At 50.7% G+C, this 14,263-nt stretch overlaps 1 protein-coding gene across 1 annotated transcript in view; it reads right to left on the reverse strand.

The window, feature by feature from the left end:
* Window positions 1–12,558, reverse strand: part of MROH5 (maestro heat like repeat family member 5) — a 56,267-nt gene extending 43,709 nt beyond the window's left edge. The window contains 5 exon segments of the mRNA XM_018058106.1: window positions 5,751–5,803; window positions 7,288–7,447; window positions 9,700–9,828; window positions 10,704–10,849; window positions 12,420–12,558. Coding sequence (XP_017913595.1) covers window positions 5,751–5,803; window positions 7,288–7,447; window positions 9,700–9,828; window positions 10,704–10,849; window positions 12,420–12,558 — 627 coding nt within the window.

Below are 14,263 nucleotides of genomic sequence, written 5' to 3' on the forward strand. Positions count from 1 at the left end.
GCACATTGGCCATCTCCACTCCTCCAAGGCTTTCCAGATGGTGCTGGTGGTAAAGAACCAGCCCGCCAATGCAGGAAGGATGAGATGCGGGTTTGATCCCTGGGTCGGGAAGATCCCCTGGAGAAGGGCATGGGAACCTACACTTTCTTGCCTGGAGAATCCCATGGACAGAGGAGGTTGGTGGGCTACAGTCCATAGGGTCGCAGAGAGTCAGGTACATGACTGAAGCAATTTAGCATGCACGCACACCAGGGCAGAATCCAGAGGAGCCTGTCTGCCCCAGTCGTGCCCCACACCTGGTCCATTTGTTGGGCTGCAGCAGGACCTGGGTGGCTCTCCCATATGCCCACTGGACAGGTGTCTGCTGAATGCCCAGGGAACCCCAGCCTCCTGGAAGCACCAGGGTCTTCTGTCCCCTCCTCCAAACCTTCAGTGTCTCTTTTTTTCATGGCGGGATGTACCAGCAATTGGTGGCCAAAGCGGAGCCCAAACTGCTACAACACTATTTATGGGAATTAGTGTGAATTCTGCACATTTCCATAGCAGAGATAGTCATCTATCTGATTCTGCATCAGTCCTAGACTCTGCTAAGAATGTTTACAGAATATATAAGGTGGGCCCCATATTTCTTTTTATATTTTGAAATATTTTGAAATTTGAATGTTTCCAAAATTTTCTTTAAAGCTTTAAATATTTTAATATTGAGGTCTATTTAACTTACAGTGAGACGCATGTATCATCAGTGTGTAGTGCAATGAATTTTGACAAACGTATGTCTGTCTCAGTTCAGTTCAGTCGCTCAGTTGTGTCCAACTCTTTGTGACCCTGTGGACTGCAGCACGCCAAGCCTCCCTGTCCATCACCAACTCCCGGAGCTTATTCAAAGTTATGTCCATCGAGTAGGTGATGCCATCCAACCGTCTCATCCTCTGTCACCCCCTTCTCCTCCTGCCTTCAATCTTGCCCAGCATCAGGGTCTTTTCCAGTGAGTCAGTTCTTCGCATTAGGTGGCCAAAGTATTGAAGCTTCAGCTTCAGCATCAGTCCTTCCCATGAATATCTAGGACTGATCTCCTTTAGGATGGACTTGTTGGCTCTCTTTGCAGTCCAAAGGACTCTCAGGAGTCTTCTTCAACACCACAGTTCATAAGCATCAATTCTTTGGCGCTCAGCTTTGTTTATGGTCCAACTCTCACATCCATACATGACTACTGGAAAAACCACAGCTTTGACTAGACGGACCTTTGTCGGCAAAGTAATGTCTCACCCCGTCAATATCTGGACCACTTCTGACTGCCCCAGAAAGCTCTCTCATGCTCACTCCTAGTTAATCTCCATCCCCACAAGACCGGTCTGATTTAGTTCGCCCGCCATAAGGTTAATTTTGCCTCTGCTAGAATTTCGCACGACTGGGATCGTGCGGTGTGTGCTTTTCCTGTGCCTGATATTTCTTACAGAGACGTGTCGATTCGCGTTTCGGCTGTGGCTGTCACTGCTGCGAGCGGGCTCTCTCTAGCTGAGGGCTCCTCTTAATTGCGGCGCTTGGGCTTATCACCGCAGAGGCTTCTCTGCTTGTGGGGCTTGGGCTCTAGAAGCATGGGCTTCATTCCATAGCTGCGGCCCGCCGGCTCCAGAGAGGAGTCTCAGTAATTGTGGCACTTGGGATTAGTTGCTCCTGGGCATGTGGAATCTGCCCAGACCAGGGATCAAACCAATGTCCCTTGCACTGCAAGGCAATTCTTAACCACCGGACCCACCGGGGAAGCCCCGTGTCTGGTGTTTTTTCCCTCAGCGTGTGTTTGAGATTCGCCGTGCTGTTGCACGCTTGTTCAAGGTGACCCCTCTGTTTCTGCTCTGACTTTTGTTATTTCATTTCTGCCGCTCAGCTTCAGTGTAACTCGCTCTAAAACTTTCTCCAGTTTCCTCAGGTGGGTGAGTAAGTAATTGATTTCAGGTCTTTGGGAGGGGATGAGTCTGCCCAGTACAGGTTGTTCCCAGTCTGAGGCTCTTAGGAATAAGGCTGCTGGGAACATGCTTCTGTGTGTAATTTTGTATACGAGTGTTTCATGCTTCTGGGGTTAGTACCTAAAAGTGGAACTCCCGAGTCCTAACTGTATAAGAAAATGTCAGTTTTCCAAGCAGGTTTCCCTGTCCCATCTGCAGCGGGCACTTCCCCACCAGCATTTGGCCGAGCCTTTCTTTCTCCTTTGAAGTCTGTCCGTGGGTGGGTGGAGGCTGCTCCCGGATGGTAACTGACATTTCCCTGAGGATTCAAGATGCTGACTGTTGTGTCTCTGACTTTTGGTCATTCATCTGCTTTCCTCTGTGACATGCCTACTGAAATCTTCTGTTCACTTTTGCAGTTGGGCTGTTTGTCTTTTCTCCCAGAGTTTTGGAAGACTTCTTCACTTATTCTGGATACAATCCCTTGTCAGAGATGTGTCTCATGAATATTTTCTTCTTGTCTCTGATTTCCCTTTTTCCACTTGTGGGATGAGCAGAAGCTTTAATTCAGATGGAATCCAATTTATCCATTTAAAAATATTTTTATGTTGAGTGATTTCTGGGTTCCAAGAAATATTTACCTGCCCCAAGATAAACGTAAGATTCTCTCCTGTGTTTCCCTCAAGAAGTTTTTTTTGTTTTTTAACGTTTAGGCCTTGGGCCCATCTCAAATTAACTTTTGTGAATGGTTCGAGGCAGGCATTAAAGTTCCTTTTAACCCCTCAGATAGGTGATTGTTGCAGAACCATTTGTTCAAAAGACCTTCCCTATTGAATTGCTTTGGTACCATTAAAAAAAAAATTAATCGATCACGTAAGTGTGGTTTTATGTTGGCGTTTCTATTCTATCTCTGTCAATTCTATCTTGTTGATTGTAGCTATATAGGAAATCTTGAAGTCAGCTAGTGTAATTCTTATAATTATGCTCTTTTTCAAGATTGTTCTGGCTATTCCAGGTCTTTTGCAATTTCCATATAAAATTTTAAATGATAGATTTTAATTCTATAATGAAGTTGGTTGGCATCATACTGGCAATACACAAATCAATTTTTAGAATTGACATCTTAACATTGTTAGCTCTTGTTATCCATGATCATTTATCTGTATTTATTTAGGTTTTATTTAATTTCTTTTCGCAGTGTTTTGTAAAGATCTTGCCCACATTTGTCTGAGTCTTTCATGTTTTTAATGTGACCGCATCATAGTTTTTTAGAAGTTTATTTTCCAATTGTTTATTGTTAGTACACAGAAATTCAGCTGACATTTGCATATTGATTCTATATCCTGAGATCTTGCTGAATTCAATTATTAGTTATTAATAGTTCCAGAATTTAAAAATCTGTGAGATTTTCTGTGTATGCAATTATGTTGTCTGCAAGGAAAGACGGTTTTTCATTTTCTATTGTAATCCATCCATCTGTTTTTGCCAGTCTCTTACCTTACTGCCCCGGTTAGGACTTCAGTCCAATGTTGACCAGGAGTGGAGACTGTGGGCCTCTTTGCCTCATTCTGATCTTAGTGGGAAGGCGTCACTCACTCACCATTAGCTGCATGAGTGGCAGGGCTTCCACAGACGCTCGTTTCCTCCTCCTGCTCTGTGAAGAGCCTTCCTCAATGTGATCCTGGGACTTACAATAAAAACATACACGTGGTCTCCATCTTCTTCTGGCACAGAGCTTCTGAGACCCTCTCCTAGGTGAGGAGAGCGGTAACGGTGTCTTTTGTTGTTCACAAGAAGCCTGGTTCCACTTCTCGAGAGCCCCTGGCTCTCCACCCAGGATGAGGGCGAGTTGCCCGGAGACCCAATGCTGGATCGACGGTTGGAACTCTGACCCACCTCTGAACCTTCAGAGAGGGTGACAGGTGGACTTTCATTATCAGGCGTCAGCGGTTTCGAGAATCACACCTATTGACAAGGTCTCTGGGATGCGAGAGATTCCAGGCGGGTGGACAAAAGGGCAGGTTTTTCTTGCTAATCTTTTGCTGAATATTTTTGAGTTCATCCTCATAAAAGATATTGGTCTGTAGCTTTCTTGTAATGTCTTCTTCCGGCTTTGGTGTTGGAGTTGTGCTGGCCTCATCAGATGGTTTCCAGAGTGTTCCTTCTTCCTCTATTTTCTGAGAGAATTTGGACAGAATTGGTATTATTTCTGCATTAACTTGTGATGAGCTTCCCTGGTGACTCAGATGGTAGAGAATCTGTCAGCAAAGCAGGAGACCCAGGTTGAATCCCTGGGTTGGGAAGATGCTTTGGAGAAGGGAATGGCAACCCACTCCAGTATTCTTGCCTGGAGAATCCCGTGGACAGAGGAGCCTGGCAGGCTACTGTCCATGGGGTCCCAAAGAGTCAGACATGACTGAGTGACTGACACTTTAACTTGTGATAGAATTAACCAGCGAAGCCTGTGGGAAGGTTTACAAAATATGACTCCAGTTTCTTTTATCCAGGGCTACTCGGATCCTCTGTTTCTTCTCTTGTCAATTTTGTGGTTTGCGTTTTCTAGGGAATTTGTTTATTCACCATAAATTGCCTAATTTATTGGAATCATATTTTATTACTCTTCCATGTTTAAAGGTTGTTCAGTGATATTCCATCTTTACTGATAATGAATATTTTTTATTTTCTTGATCAGCTTATCAAAGAGCTTATCATTTTATTAATATTTTTGAAAAACCCACTTTTGATTTTATTCACTCTCTATTGTCCATTTAAAATTTTTTGATTTTTCCTCTACTTTTTATTATTTTCTTTCTTCTATTTTGGGCTTAATTTTCACTTTGGGGGATGGCTCCTTAAAACAGAGTTTAGATAGTAGATTGTATCTTTTTTCTTTCCTAATATGGGCATTACAAATATGATTTTCTTCTAAGCATTGTTTTTTGTTGAGCCCCACAAATTTTCAAATTTTCATATTGTGCTTTCTTTACCATTTATTTCAAAATATTTTCTAATTTTCCTTGTGATCTCTTCTATGACTTGTGGGTTATTTAGAAGAGTGTTGTCTAATTTCCAAATATTTGGAATTCCTCCAGATATATTTTTGGTATTGATCTCTAATGGACGTTCTGGGCAGAGAATGTACTCTGTTTGATTTCAGTCCTTTTAAATTTATTGACACCTGATGTATGGCCCAGTAAACGATCTGTCTTGGTGAATGTTCCATTTATATTTGAAAAGAATGTCCATTAGATCAATTTGGTTAATTATGTTGAAGTCTTCTATGTACTTAGTGATTTTCTGTCTTATTTTTCTATTAATTACCTGTATTGCTGCTGCTGGTGGTGTTATTTCCACTAAATGCTATTTAATTACAACCATTCTGCTGCTACTATATGATAATAATAACTAATGCAGTGAGTGAGGGCTTCCTGTCTGCCACGCACAGAGCCAGACATGGTGTAGATTATTGCCTGTCATTTCACAGCAAGCACTGGAGGTGGTACTTTCATCCCCATTTGATAGAGGAGGAAATAAGGTACAGAGAGGCAAAGTAGGTCACCCAGGACACACAGCTGTGGTTGGCTGAAGCTGGACTTGAATCCAGGCCTGCCAGGGTCTAGAGTACTAGGTGTCTAGAGAGAGGTCCACATCCTGACTCCCAGGGACCCTTCTGCTCCTCGGTTCCAGCCTTGCCCGCCCTCCGCCTCCCGTCCTGAGCCTCCTCCGCCCTCCCAGGGCTGAGCAGGTGCCCACCCTCGCCCCCCATCATCCCCGCAGAAGGCCCCCGTGGCTGGGCTCCCTCCCTACCTTGGCCAACTGCTCTTCCCAGCCAGCCTTCTCTCTCTCCTTGAAGAGATTCTCTGGGGGAGAGAGTGGAGGTGGTGGTCACTGGAGGCCAGGTCCTGGGTCCACGGCCAGGGCTGGGTCTTGGGCTCCGTGTCCCCCATCCCTTGGTCATGATTGAGTCAGGACTACATTGTCCTGTGTTTGTCTGGCTCCCTGAGGGGTGAGCTCCGAGGATGGTGAGCTGGACCTGGGGGTCCAGAGCGCTGGGCTGGAGTCGTGGTCCTGCCATCCATGCTGTGTGACCTCAGGTGGGTCAACTTCCCTCTCTGGGCCTCAGGCTCACTGACAGTGGTATAGAGGGTTCCTGCTGGGCATGGCCCCTTGGGATGTCCTTGGATCTCCTCAACGGTGGGAAAACAAGGCCCAGAGAGGGGCACACTGTGGGGCTGGAAAGCCTTTAGGGAGCTTTGGAAACCCAACCTCAGAAAGAGGGGCCACACAGGGGATTGCTCTGGGGGAGTCTCAGAGGTGACCCGAGGCACAGAGGGACCTCCACCCAGCCTGTCAGCTCCAGGGGAGGTGGCTTGGCAAGCTGAGCCAAGCTGAGGCCTGTCTCCTCCCAGCCTTCTTCCCATCACAGCCTCTGAGGCCTCCCCTCTGGGTTGCCCTGGAGACAGCAGACTTGCCACACCCATTTCTCCCCCTGACCTCAACCCCCCGCCCCCACCCTCACTGAGGCTGTTGACTAGCTCCTCCCTAAGGTCCCGAGGTGTGCTCACATCATTTCCTCCTCAAACCCCTACTCATGGCATGCAAGGCATGGCTCAGAGTTGGCTGCCTCCTCCGGGAAGTCCTCCCTGATGGCCACCAGGGCAGAAGTACCTCCCCAGCTGGGCAGCAGTGAGTTCAGCTCATGCTTGTGAATGAATGAGTGAGGGACTGATGAGAGGTGGAGTTTGCCTCCCTGGTGAGGCTGTGAGCTCCCGATGGCAGAGCTGGGCACACGACAGGAACTCAGAGTGTTAGCTGAGCCTCATCCTGGTAAGACCTCCCCCCGTGAGTCCTCCCCAGGGGTCCTGAGACCCCCCACTATCCAAGGTGGCCCTTCCAGTGGCTCAGAGGCAGCAGCCACAGGGGAGGCACAGAGGTATGGACCTCCCGGGCCTGTGACGTGCAGCTGGGCACCCAGGCCTGTCGCATAGTCTGTGAGCTCGGGCTGGCTGTCTGCCGGGAACCAACGGAGAGGACCACGGACCACGCGGCAGTGCAGGCCTTCCTCCTGGAGCCTCCTCACTCCGCCTTGGTTGTGTCCAGGCGGGCGGCTGAAATGCCGAGGGCAGGAGCGTGGCCTCGTCGGGACGGGCAGCACAGATGGGCCGTGGGGGTGTCCGGCCGCAGCCTGTGGCCGTCTGGCTTGTGCAGCTGATGCTTGGTCCCGAGTGTGTCCTGCGGTCAGCAGCCCTGCCGGCCCCCTCCTGCTCTCTGCACGGCCTGCCCCGCCCCCTGCTGGCCTGCGGACAGAGGGTGGCCAGGCCCAGGCCCCGAGGGCAGGACATACCATCAGAGGTCATGATGCCCATCACGTAGAAGAGGCTGCGGTGCGGGAAGACGCCTGACAGGACCTCGGTCTCCAGGTGCTGGGCCACCACCTGCCACGAGTGCCTGCAGATGGCCACCAGCACGTTGCTGGCCGCGTCCTGGTAGGCCTCCTCCAGCTCCTGGGTGGGGGGCGGAAAGGAAGAGCGGGTGGTCAGATGGAGCCTTGACATCTCGCACACGGGGTCTGGTTTGGTGGGTAAGACAGCTACTGTCAACCCAGGTTTTGGATGGAAGACCAGCTGAGGAAGCCCGACACGCAGAGCGGGCAGGTGAAGGTGAGGCTTATCCCCAGGACTCAGGATCACACGTGAATGTCCACATCCCTGGGCCTCTTCCTGGTCCAGAAACCCATCGTCATTGTCCCTGCTGCTGAGCCTTTGCACATATGCTGTGTCTCCCGCCTGGAACACTGCCCACTCGCCCTGTCTATCCAAACGCTAGTCCATTTTGAAAGCTCGCTCCAAAGCCTACACTCTGGACACGCATCCTGAAGGCTCTACTTGATGTCACCTCTTTCCGGAACTCCTGGGAGCTCAGGACAACATCACAGCCTTGGAGTCCCGAGATCTCTGGCCTGAGGAGTCAGTGTCAGCGTCTCAGGGGCAGAGGCCCAGCTGGCCAGCCCCCTCTCCCTCCCTGCTCCCCAGCCAGGCCCACCATGCTCTACTCGAGGGGCAGCCTCAGACCGTCCGGCACTGTGTTGCCACACCTAGGGCTTTTCTCAGTGCTGTCTGAGTCATCATGTGAAATCGTTATATCATTTATGATTTGTTGAAAGGGTGACTATGAGGGCTTCTTGTTGAGATGGTGGGTTGAATCTGATTTTGCTCTTTCAGGAAAAGACCTCAAGTACTCTACATTTAGGAGATTTTTACCGAGGGTGATAGCCCACCCCTCTGGTTGAGGTAACTGGGCTGAGTGCTAAGCTGGCGGTAGGGCAAGCTGAGAACTGGCCTCCACCGACACCACACGTGATCTGGTAGAAATCCTGGGGGGTGTGTCTCCCAGATGCTTACAGCTAGGGAGGCCGGGGAGAGGGCGGAGTGTGTGCGAAGTAGTCAAGCGCCCAGATCCCTCCCCCACCCTGCACACCCGCAGGGTCTCTGGAGGCCAGGCTGAGGGTCTCTGGGCAGGGAGGCCAGGCCTGCAAGTGCAGAGGACAGACGCTTCCTGGGTCAGGTTCTCCACTCTGCTGCACGGGGCTGCGCCCCATATCAGGGCTTCCCTGGGAGATCTGGATGGCCCGAGAGGAATGTCACTGAGGTGCTAATATGGGGACAGGGGAAACGCAGAGGACAGTAGAGGGCTCACCTCATAACTCTGCAGTGGACCCTCAACCTCACCACCCACCTGTGTGCCCAGAGCACCTCAACAGCTCCTAAGCACAGGCAGATGGCCACACAGAGAAGGCCACGGATGCGGGAGGGACCAAAACCATAGCCAAAACCACAAACCTGATGAAACCCAGAGAAAAGCTACTCAGAGGAAACAGAGGCCAAACAGAGAGAGAAAACCTGAAGCAAAACAGTCCCTTTAATATCCTGAGAGATAAGAGAAGACACTGCATCTGTGAAGCTATTAACAGGATGAAGTGGGAACTTTCTGAGGACAAAGACCAAGATCTCTCGAAAGTTAAAGGCTCATGGATATACATAGAAAATGCAGTCAAAGATCTGGAAGATGATGGCTCCTCAGACAGGAGAACGAAGGACAGAGATGGAAAAAGAGAGGTGGGATGAGAGTATGAGGAGCTATGGAGAGCTCTGGGTCTGAGAGTCAGGCGTTCCTGAAGCCTAGTACAGAGCAACACAGGGGACGATGTCCTGGGGAATCAGGGAAGCGTCTTCCAGAGGCAAAGGACCCAAGCAGCTGGGCTGAAAGGATGCAGGACCGCCCAGCACAGAGGCTAAATTGGACCCAGAGCCAGGCACGTGCTAGGCGTCGTGCAGGATGGAGGCGCCAGGAGGCACTTGCTCTCCCTGTGAGTCCTGGACCAGCTTGTGCACCCGGAGAAGCACCTGTCCCCACCTGCTGGGGGATGTGCAGCCCAGGTCCAAACCTGTGGTCTTCAATAGGCGGGGACCCAGAGGCAGGCAGCCAAGGGCTGAGGCACTGCCTGGGGAATGGGTGGGATGCACAGACCGCCAAGAACTCTCTGAGACTCACCTTTCTCTGCTGTAAAGTGGGTGCATGAGGCTGTCCCTCTGAAGGGGCTGGTGGTAAGAAAATGAGAAAATGGGCAGAATCGCTTGGTCAGCCACAAGGCTGGGCATTCCCAGCATTCTTTGGGTCCCTGGAGCAGCTGCCTGCACCCCGGAAGCCTTTGTGGAATGGCCTATTTGCTGGGGGTGGGTGGTGGGGGGAGACTCACCGTGGACTTGGTCATGTTCTCCAGGGCCAGCTGCATGAAGGACTTCTCCCAGGCCTCCTCCAGGGACTCACTGGCTCCAATGACTGCCCCTAGGACGTGGAAGAGCCGGAACTTGTGCCGGGTGGAGATCTGTGGGCGGCAGGGTGGACACAGGCTCAGGGAGGAGTTGGGTCTGATTAAGTGGGGAGTCGCCATGGCAACAGTGGGGGTGGGGGAGGCGCGCCTAAAGAGGCCAGCGAGGAGATAGCATAGTGGACGCACTTGGCCATCCATGCAGCAACACCTTTGTGAACAGCCCTGAGCTAGGTTCTGCAGAGACAGATGAGTAAACACTTGTCCCCATCCTCAGGGAACTGCCAGGGGGTCTGAAGAGCATTCTACCAGTTCATCCATTCATTAAAAAATCCAGATAGAGCTTTCCCCTAGTCATCCACCCAACCATCCCTCCCCTGTGACTTTAGGCGAATCACTTTCCTCCTCTAAGTTTCAGCGTTCTCATCTCTGAGAATCATGATAGTTTATCGAGAGCCTGTTCAGAGGATGGTCCACACATGTTGGTCTACTTTCCACCCACCCGCTGCTGGCTCGCTGGACACATGGGGAGACTGCTGCTGCTAAGTTACTTCAGCCGTGTCCGACTCTGTGTGACCCCATAGACGGCAGCCCACCAGGCTCCCCCGTCCCTGAGATTCTCCAGGCAAGAACACTGGAGTGGGTTGCCATTTCCTTCTCCAATGCATGAAAGTGAAAAGTGAAAGTGAAGCCGCTCAGTCGTGTCCGGCTCTTCGCAACCCCATGGACTGCAGCCCACCAGGCTGCTCCTTCCATGGGATTTTCCAGGCAAGAGTACTGTAGTGGGGTGCCATTGCCTTCTCCAATGGGGAGACTGACTGGCCTCAATTCATGGCTCTGCTGTCTGGAGGAACCAAGGTCTGAACCTGCTTTGGGTCTAGCCCTGCCCTCCCCTCTCCACGCCCGGCCTGAAGGGCTCGAACAGCCCTCACCTGCTGGTTGTTTACAAAGTAGTCGTGGATGGTTTCTAGCACCAGGTTGGGGGCCCCGTACGCCATGCTCTTGATTTTCTTGATGATGTACCTCAGGTGGAGGGAGTCTGAACCGCTGAGGTCCCGGAGCAGCTTGAAGCAGATGGCTGAGGCAGAAGGCGTGTGGGTGGGTGCGCAGTGGGGGCCACGGTGCACCCGCAGGGGAGGGCGGGGCTGGGCGGGGCTGGGGCGGGGGGGGGGGGGCGGGGGCGGGCGGCGGGCAGGGAGGGCGGGGCGGGCGGGGGGGGCGGGCAGGGGGGGGCTGGGGCTGGGGCGGGCAGGGAGGGCGGGGCTGGGCGGGGCTGGGCGGGGGGCGGGCAGGGAGGGGTGGGGCTGGGGCGGGCAGGGAGGGGTGGGGCTGGGGCGGGCAGGGAGGGGTGGGGCTGGGGCGGGCAGGGAGGGGTGGGGCTGGGGCGGGCAGGGAGGGGTGGGGCTGGGCGGGCAGGGAGGGGTGGGGCTGGGGCTGGGGCTGGGGCGGGCAGGGAGGGCTGGGGCTGGGGCTGGGGCTGGGGCTGGGGCTGGGGCGGGCAGGGAGGGCTGGGGCTGGGGCTGGGGCTGGGGCGGGCAGGGAGGGCTGGGGCTGGGGCTGGGGCTGGGGCGGGGGCGGGCAGGGAGGGCTGGGGCTGGGGACACACTGGGAGATCTTGGGGCTCCTAACCGCTCTGCCCGTCCTTCTGAGGTTCAAGGGAAGATCGGAAGCAAGAAAGCAAGCAGGGAATCCATCCTCGCTCGCTCGTGCGGTACTCGATTCATTCACTGGTTCACTCTTCTTTTCACCCATCCATTTACCCATTCATCTATCATCCATGTGTCTGTCGATCTGTCCATCCACCCATACATTTATCCATGTCTTTCTATCCATCAATCCACACCGGTCCACCCACCTGCCTGCTCATCCTTATGCTCACTCATCAGTCCATCCATTAATAAATTTATCCATCTATCCACCTTTGGTCCATCCGACCTTCCATTCCTAAATCCATCTATCCATCCATCTACTCACTATTCACCCATTTAAAAATTCATCTACCCATCCACCCACCCTTAATTTATCTGTTGATAAATTAAGCATTCATCCCTCCATCCCTCCATCTGTTCTTTCCTCACCCCTTCATCCTCCATCCAGTCACCCAACCTGCAGTGGTGTTCATTTATTGTAAGACTGTGTGCGGCTCAAGGGGAGTCAGGGCCTGGCTCTGTCCTGAAGGAGCCTCCAGCCCAGGAGAGCCCTACCCAGTATCAGCGGACTTGAATTCTGTGGGGAAGTTGTCTAAAAGGCCCTGGGCACACAGTGAGTGGAGGGGTGATAAATCCTAAGACAGAGAGGCAGTCAGGACGGCTTCCCAGAGAGGGTGGCATTTTAGCTTTGCCTATAAGGATGAAGGCAGGCCATCCTTTGAAGGAGGGGAGAAGCATTCCAGTAAGAGGGCCAGGTGTGAGCTGAGGCTCCAGGGTGGGAAAGGTGTTGGAGGAGGGTGGAGGGAAGGGCTGAGAGAGGGCATTTTGGGCTTCCGATGGTGTCTCAGGAGGTGTGAAGAGGCCAGAGAGGATGCGTGGGAGGCCCTGCTGAAAGCTGCACCAGATCCACGCCTCTACTCTGGCCCTGGTCCCCAGGACTTCCTCAGGTGGAGGGACTGATGGGGTCTGCTGGAACCGAGTCCCGGGGCCGGGGTTCACCTGCGTTGTAGGCTTCCTCGATGAACGTCCTGTGCTCCTTGGGCATCAGGGCGGCCTGGCTGCTCTGTGACCTGCAGAGCAGGATGGTGGTGGGGTGCCTCTGTCTGTCCCCATGGGCAGAATTCTGAGGTCCCGTCATGTAGGACTGGTTCTTTGTGAATTCAGAGATGTGGGAGGAGATTCTGAAAGGGAAAAGAGACCTTGGGTGTATGCATCTGAATGGCCCCGTGTGTTTACGGAGGGAGGTGCTGTAGAGGCCGAGAGGATGGTATTATCTAAATAGAAAATTCCAAAGAATCTAAAAGACACCCTACCAGAACTAAAAAGTGAATTCGGCAAATTGGCAAATATAAAGTCAGCATACAAAAATCAGTCATGTTTCTGTGTACCAGCAATGAACTGGGAATTAAAATAAAAACATACTATAAACAATAGCACTAAAAATCATGAGATATTTAGGTATAAATTATCAAATAATTGTAAGATCTATATACTGTAAAATATAAAATACTGTTGAAAGAAACAAAGACTTTAATAAATGGAGCAACATGCCATGTTCACAGATTGAAGGCTCAATATTGTTGTCTATTTTCTCTAAATTTATCTAAATAGTCAATGCAATTTTCATCAAAATCCCAGAAGCATTTTTTTTTTGGTAGTAGCCAACAAATTGTTTCTAAAATTTTTATGGAAAAGTAAAAGAATGAAGATAGCCAAACAATTTCGAGAGAAGAATTGGGGCACTGATACTGCTGATTTGGAGGTTTATTATAAAGTTATAGTAATCAGCGCAGTGCGGTATTGACGAAAGCACAGAAATATAACCACACGGAGCAAACTATAGAGTCTAGAAAAAGACCCACGTGTATTATGGTAAAGGTGCAAAAGTAATTCAATTAAGAAAGGATGGTCTATTCAATAAACGCTGCTGCAATACCAGGATAAGCACATGTGAAAAATAAACCCCAATTTATATCTCACTACAAACATTAATTAACTCAAAATTGATCACAGACTTAAAGTGAAACCTACAATTCTAAAACTTCTAGAAGAACATGTAGGAGCAAATCTCTGTGATCCTGAGTTGCACAAAGCAGTCCCGTGTGTGACACCAAAGGTACCATCCATAAAATAAAAAACTGGTAAATAAGCTCACCAAAACGAAGAATTTCTGCCTTTTGAAAGACAGCTACAACAAATGAAAAGATAAGCTTTGGACCTGGAGGAATAATGTTCAAATCACATACGTGATAAAAGACTAAGCCTGAAATATATAAATTCCTTATGAACAAAACACAAACAACCTAAGAAAATACAGGTAAAAAGATTCAAATGACATCCCACTAAAGGAGAAAAGCAGATGGCAAATAAGCCCATAAAAACTGCTCCACACCATTCCCCACGGGGGAAACAAATTAAAACCACAGTGGGATCTCAATACACACCTACTGGAATGGAGCAAAGAAAAACCAGAAAATACCAAGTGCTGGTGGGAAGGCAGAGTAACTAGAGCTTCCATCGTTGCCCGCGGAAATGCAAAATGGCACAGCCAGCGCGGAGGGTAGTTTGGTACTTCCTGAGAAGGTGAAACCTACATTTACCATCCAACTCAGCTGCTCTACTCCTAGGCATTTACCGAAGTGAAATGACAACGTCACACAAAAATCTGTACACAGACGTTTACCGTGGCTTTATAATAACCCCAAACAGAAAAACTCCAAATGGCCTTCGACTGGTGAACGCACAAAAAAAACTGCACTTTATTTCAGTACCCACAGAAATTCTACTCAGCAGTAACGAGAGGGGGGACTGACGAAGGAGGCCACATGGAGGAGGTTTACACG

This window comes from Capra hircus, chromosome 14 (genome assembly GCF_001704415.2).
Source record: "Capra hircus breed San Clemente chromosome 14, ASM170441v1, whole genome shotgun sequence".
Classification (NCBI taxonomy): Eukaryota; Metazoa; Chordata; class Mammalia; order Artiodactyla; family Bovidae; genus Capra; species Capra hircus.